At 37.5% G+C, this 5724-nt stretch overlaps 1 protein-coding gene across 1 annotated transcript in view; it reads left to right on the forward strand.

Moving 5' to 3' along the window:
- RXFP1 (relaxin/insulin like family peptide receptor 1) overlaps window positions 1-5724 on the forward strand; it is a 120023-nt gene that overhangs the window by 111072 nt on the left and 3227 nt on the right. Inside the window, exons 13-15 of the mRNA XM_023516044.1 lie at window positions 1120-1191; window positions 2063-2134; window positions 5298-5527. Coding sequence (XP_023371812.1) covers window positions 1120-1191; window positions 2063-2134; window positions 5298-5527 — 374 coding nt within the window. The remainder of the gene's footprint in view (window positions 1-1119; window positions 1192-2062; window positions 2135-5297; window positions 5528-5724) is intronic.

Consider the following 5724-nt stretch of genomic DNA (forward strand, 5'->3'; position numbering starts at 1 on the left):
AGACAGATTTTCACTTTGTCACCCTTAGTAGGGTGCTATGGCATCACAGCTCACAGCAACCTCCAGCTCTTGGGTTTAGGCAATTCTCCTGCCTCAGCCTCCCAAGTAGCTGGGATTACAGATGCCTGCCACAATGCCCGGCTATTTTTTGTTGCAGTTTGGCCGGGGCCGGGTTTGAACCCGCCACCCTCCGTATATGGGGCTGGTGCCCTACTCACTGAGCCACAGGCGCCGCCCCACATGTACATTTCCTTATGCATTCATCCTTTGATGGACACTTGCTTTGATTCCATACCTTGCCTATTTATTATGAATAGAGAGCAGTAGATATATCTTTAACATGTTTATTTCATTTCCTTTGCATATATGCCAAGTAGTGGGAATGCTGAATCATGAGATAGTTCTATTTTAATTTTTTGAGGAACCTCCATGCTATTTTCCATAATGGATTACTAATTTACATTCCCACCAACAGTGTGCAAGGGTAAACTTTTTTTCACATCTTCACCAGCACTTATGTTCCATTTTTTGGATAAAAGCCATCCTCAAAGGTGTGAGGTGATATCTCATTGTGATTTTAATTGGCACTTGTCTGGTAATTAGTGATATTGAACATTTTTTCATATATACATCTGTTGGCCATTTCTATGTACTCTTTTGAGATATGTTTACTCAGGCCTTTTGCCTATTTTTAAACCAGGTTATTGATTTTTTTTTTTGAGTGTTTTAGTTTCTTACACATTTTGGATACAAATCTCTTATCAGATAGATGGTTTGCAAATATTTTCTCTCGTTCCAAACAATCACTCTATTGATTGTTTCCTTGGCCACGAAGAGGCTTTTTAGTTTCATGTAATCCCTGTTGTCTATTTCACTACTGTTGCCTGTATTTTGGGGACCATATTCAAAAAATCATTGCCCAGACCCATGTCATGAAGCTTTTCCCCTGTTTTTCTCTAGTACTTTTATAGTTCAACAGGTTAAGCCTTTAATCCATTTTGAGTTGCACTATACTTTTTCTAATGTTTAAAAGTCAACAGATAAAATCAACAGATAAACACTCTTTCTTATCCAAGTAATTTTCAGAAATGACTTGTTGATGCCTTTTCTTAAAAACAGGAATCTTTCCTATAACCCAATCCAGAAAATTGAAGCAAACCAGTTTGATTATCTTATCAAACTCAAGTCTCTGTAAGTATTGACATATGGCAATACTTTTATGATTAAATAGTTATTTAAATACTAATTATGTAGATTTCATAGAATTTTCAAATCATAAGCTATATTTCCAGGGTATAAAGCTATACATTTTCAGGAGTTAGGCTCAACAAAAACAAATAAGACTAGTGCTTGCTTGACTATAACAAAAAGCCAGCTATTAGTTTAGTCTTACATATTTATAAACTAAAAATTAAATAATTACAAATCATATTATGTTTTTCTATAAGTCACCAGGAGCCTATATTGGATTGTTTGCTTTGATATTGTTAGCACTTGGTATTTAAAAATTCATTATAGGCACCTTTTACCCCAAGATAAAATATTCTAGATTCTATAAAGCATAACTTGCACCATGGAAAAAAGGAAAGACAAAAATTCTGTTATGATCTATGAATTGCCTTTAAAAGATAAGCTTCAGTTTATTTAATTTATGTGTCCCCTCAACCAAATGACATTTTATTAGAAAAAATTTATTACTAAAAATTATTAGAAAATTTCAAAAGTATAAAACTCTTCTGCTATCGTAACATTGTCCAAAGTGCAATGCTTGTTCATTTATTCCACACATATTGAGTATCTAGTATATGCAAAGCATTGTGCCATGATCTGTGAGGATCAAAAACAAGGCAAATAGGGATGATAATATAACAAATATGACCAATAATATAATTTAAAAAAGGATGAGTTACAGAAGTCCCTATGGTGGGCCAAGTATGAATATTTCATTCAGAATAACCGCTAACTAAAAATATTTTATTAAATTGTCCTTCCCCAAAACTCACTTTATTGGACCACATATAACACACGTTCTTTTGATTGATTATTAATTTGGTATTTTTAGCAGCCTAGAAGGACTTGAAATTCCAAATATCCAGCAACGGATGTTTAGACCTCTTATGAATCTGTCTCACATGTAAGTAGATGTTTTTCTTGTTCTTCTCCTTGATTTTAATCTTTCTGTTTCCACATGTATTGTGATGATATATCCATACCCAATGCGTCTAATCACTATTTCCTACTTGTTTGACTGCTATAAACTCAATGTTTGTGTTTCCTGAAAATTCCTATGTCGAAATCCTGACGGCAATGTGATGTTATTAGAATGTGGGGCCTCTGGAAGGTGCTGAGGGCAGAACCATCATCAGTGAGGTTAGTGCTCTACAAAAGAGACTTCAGAAACCTCCACTTGCCCCTCCCACCATGTGAAACCACAGCAAGAAGCTGATGCATCATCTGTGCTCCAAGAAGCAGGCATTCACCAGGCACTGATTCCTCTGGTACCTTGATCTTGGGCATCTCAGTTTCTGGAACTGGGAGAAATAAATATTTGCTTATAAGCAGTCCATGATAATTTTTCTATAGCAGCTGAAATGGACTAAGGCATGTCTAAACAATAATTCACTTTGATGTTGGGTAGGGTGGTTTTTAGTTTTCCATAGTCTGGTAGAATCTCAGAAGAGATTTTTTTAAATATCAAGGAAACATGTATGGGAAGATCCTTTTGAGGCTTGTTAGAAGTTCTCATCGACTCTGGGTACCATTCATAGACACAGATGTTTGCCTAATGAGCTAGTGATTCATATGCATGGTACAAATGCTATCGGATGAAGAAGCAGCAATTTATATAAGCAATATAAAATAATTATAAATAAATAATTGCAGCAAATGAAGGAAAGTAAGGAGAAATCCCTCTCAGTGAAAATTGCCCCCAATGTCACAGCATGATTGGAGCCAAGTGTGCACAGATGAAATGGTAAATTTTGAAACTTTTTTTTGAATTCAAATAGTGTGCCTGGATGTACCTTTAAATACATGCTTAAGAAACAATTTGTTACCTGGGTACAAACTTATGGCAGGTATCAGAATGATGCATACTCTGGTAATTTATTTCCAATAATTTAGAAAGTGTCAAGCCATTGTCAACTCTATAATCTTGTTTATATTTTAAGTCTAACATAGGACATTGGTTTTGTTGTTCATAATTCTTCAGAGAGAATGTTTATAAAAGATCGTATGCTTACAAAAATAAAAAAAACCTGACTAAATTAAGCAAAACAGAATCTATTAGGAGAAAATGATACAGCTCATAAAATCTGAGAAACAACTAAAGGAACAGACTTGAAATGGGCAGAAACCATGGCAGCAAGAGTTAAACAGTCATCTTATCCAGACACTGCTGGAGTTACCCACCCAGCAAGCATTCAGTAAAATCCAAAGTTCCAGGCTGGGGGCCTAAATCAAAGCACTCTGGGAGGCTGAAACAAAGGGATCACTTGAGGTCAAGAGTGCGAGACTAGCCTGCCCAAGAGCAAGCCCCTGTCTCTACTAAAAACAGAAAACATAGCTTGGGGTCATGGTGGGCACCTGCAGTCACAGCTACTCAGGAGGCTGAGGCAGGAGGATTGCTTGAGCCCAGGAGTCTGAGGTTACTGTAAGCTAGGGGGGCCATGACCCTGTAGCTTGGTTGACAAGTGAGACTCTGTCAGAAGGGAAGAAAGGAAAGAAAGGGAGGGAGGGAGAGAACAAGACAGAGGGGGAGAGAGAGAGAGATACAGAGTTCCAGGAGAGAAAGTCTAATTGGTCTTCACTTACATACTCTGGACTAAGGGAGTGCCTCTACTGAAGGTCCTCTCATGACTTCACACAGAATGAAGGAGTGTGTCCCTCAGAGGAGGTGAGGACACTATCACCAGAAGGGTGACTGGATTGCCAGGCAGCCAAACCAGCACATGAATGTCTACGATAATTCTGTTGATAAAAGCAAAACTTCAGAGACATATAAAGTGACCTTCAACACTCCTTCCTTCCTCCATGCTCTGCTCTCTTCTCCTTAGTAGTTAACAGAGAAAATGTATATAACAGGATGGAAATATCAGCAAGTGACCTTGAATTATAATCATCGAGTTTCTATTTTATTACTGTTAAAAATCATCTTTTTTTTTTTTTTTTTTTGCCAGAACATATGACTTTGGAGACAAATTGATCTCATTTGAATCTCAATTTTTACATTTTCTGGAGAATTTCATAGCAAGTAATTTGTCTCTACTGAAGATCCATCTCCTATGGTGATGGTAATATACTTACTTCATAGAGTTCATTTAAAAGTTTGTTCCTAGGCTGTTCTCGGTGGCTCATGCTTATAATACTAGCACTCTGGGAAGCTGAGGTGGATGAATCGCCTGAGCTCAAGAATTCGAGACCAGCCTGAGCAAGAGTGAGACTCCATCTCTGAAAAATAGACAGGCGTTGTGGCGGGCACCTGTAGTCCCAACTACTTGAGAGGCTGAGGCAAGAGACTCACTTGAACCCAAGAGTTTGCAGTTGCTGTGAGCTATGATGCCAGGGCACTCTACCAAGGTTGAGAAAATGAGACTCGGTCTCAAAGAAAAAAAAAGAAGAAAAGAAAAGAAAGGATAAAAAGAATTTTTTTCCGGAAAATGCTCAATAAATGGTATTGGGTTGGTGGTGACATTGTAGCAACTAATTATTATCCAGGCCATATTTTTATCAACAGGGGAGATCTCTCTATTGATGAAAGAATTCACCCAACAAGTGTTTATTATACCCTTTATGATGTATTAAAATCTAGTGTAAGCCATGTTGGCAAGTAGTTACAAATAACAACATAACCTCTATAACAGAAAAGTCATCAGAAGGGAAAGCCCACAACTCTTCCCCTGAGGATTAAAAGCCAAGACAAGTTGCAAACGTTGCAGCACCAATAGGAGTTACATAACAGTGCGTTTATATTTACTAGACTCTGAAAACCACAAAAAGTTTCTCTGGATAGGTTCCTTCTCTTGATCCCACACTAACAGTTTATATTCTAAGACATGTCTAAAAATTGTATATTTATTATGCCTATTTGTTATTTTCACCCACACATTCTTTTACAGTGAAATGAAGTTCATGATAATTAGATCTAAGTTTAAAGTCTCAGAATTCCTATCGTTTTACACTCTTCTGAGTCTCATATTAAAACACTTTCTACAAAGAAAATGTAGACAAACAATACTAATATACAGTGGCACTGAATTAAATTTAAAATCGTATTTTGCCTTTTCTTTGTACGCCAGATATTTTAAGAAATTCCAGTATTGTGGCTATGCCCCCCATGTTCGCAGCTGTAAACCAAACACTGATGGAATCTCATCTCTAGAGAATCTCTTGGCAAGCATTATTCAGAGAGTATTTGTCTGGGTCGTATCTGCCATTACCTGCTTTGGAAACATTTTTGTTATTTGCATGAGACCTTATATCAGGTCTGAGAACAGGCTGCATGCCATGTCAATCATCTCTCTCTGCTGTGAGTATTTCCTGGTTAAAAAGGAATTGTAGTTTTGAAATATAGAAAAGCATTGCCGTTAGAAAATAAATGCTGTGGCTCGGCGCCTGTGGCTCAAGTGGCTGGGGCGCCAGCCACATACACCTAAGGTGGCGGGTTCGAATCCCCAGCCGGGGCCCGCCAAACAACAATGATGGCTGCAACCAAAAAATGGCCAG

This window comes from Otolemur garnettii, unplaced genomic scaffold (genome assembly GCF_000181295.1).
Source record: "Otolemur garnettii isolate 467f Iridium unplaced genomic scaffold, OtoGar3 scaffold00085, whole genome shotgun sequence".
In the NCBI taxonomy this organism is placed as follows: Eukaryota; Metazoa; Chordata; class Mammalia; order Primates; family Galagidae; genus Otolemur; species Otolemur garnettii.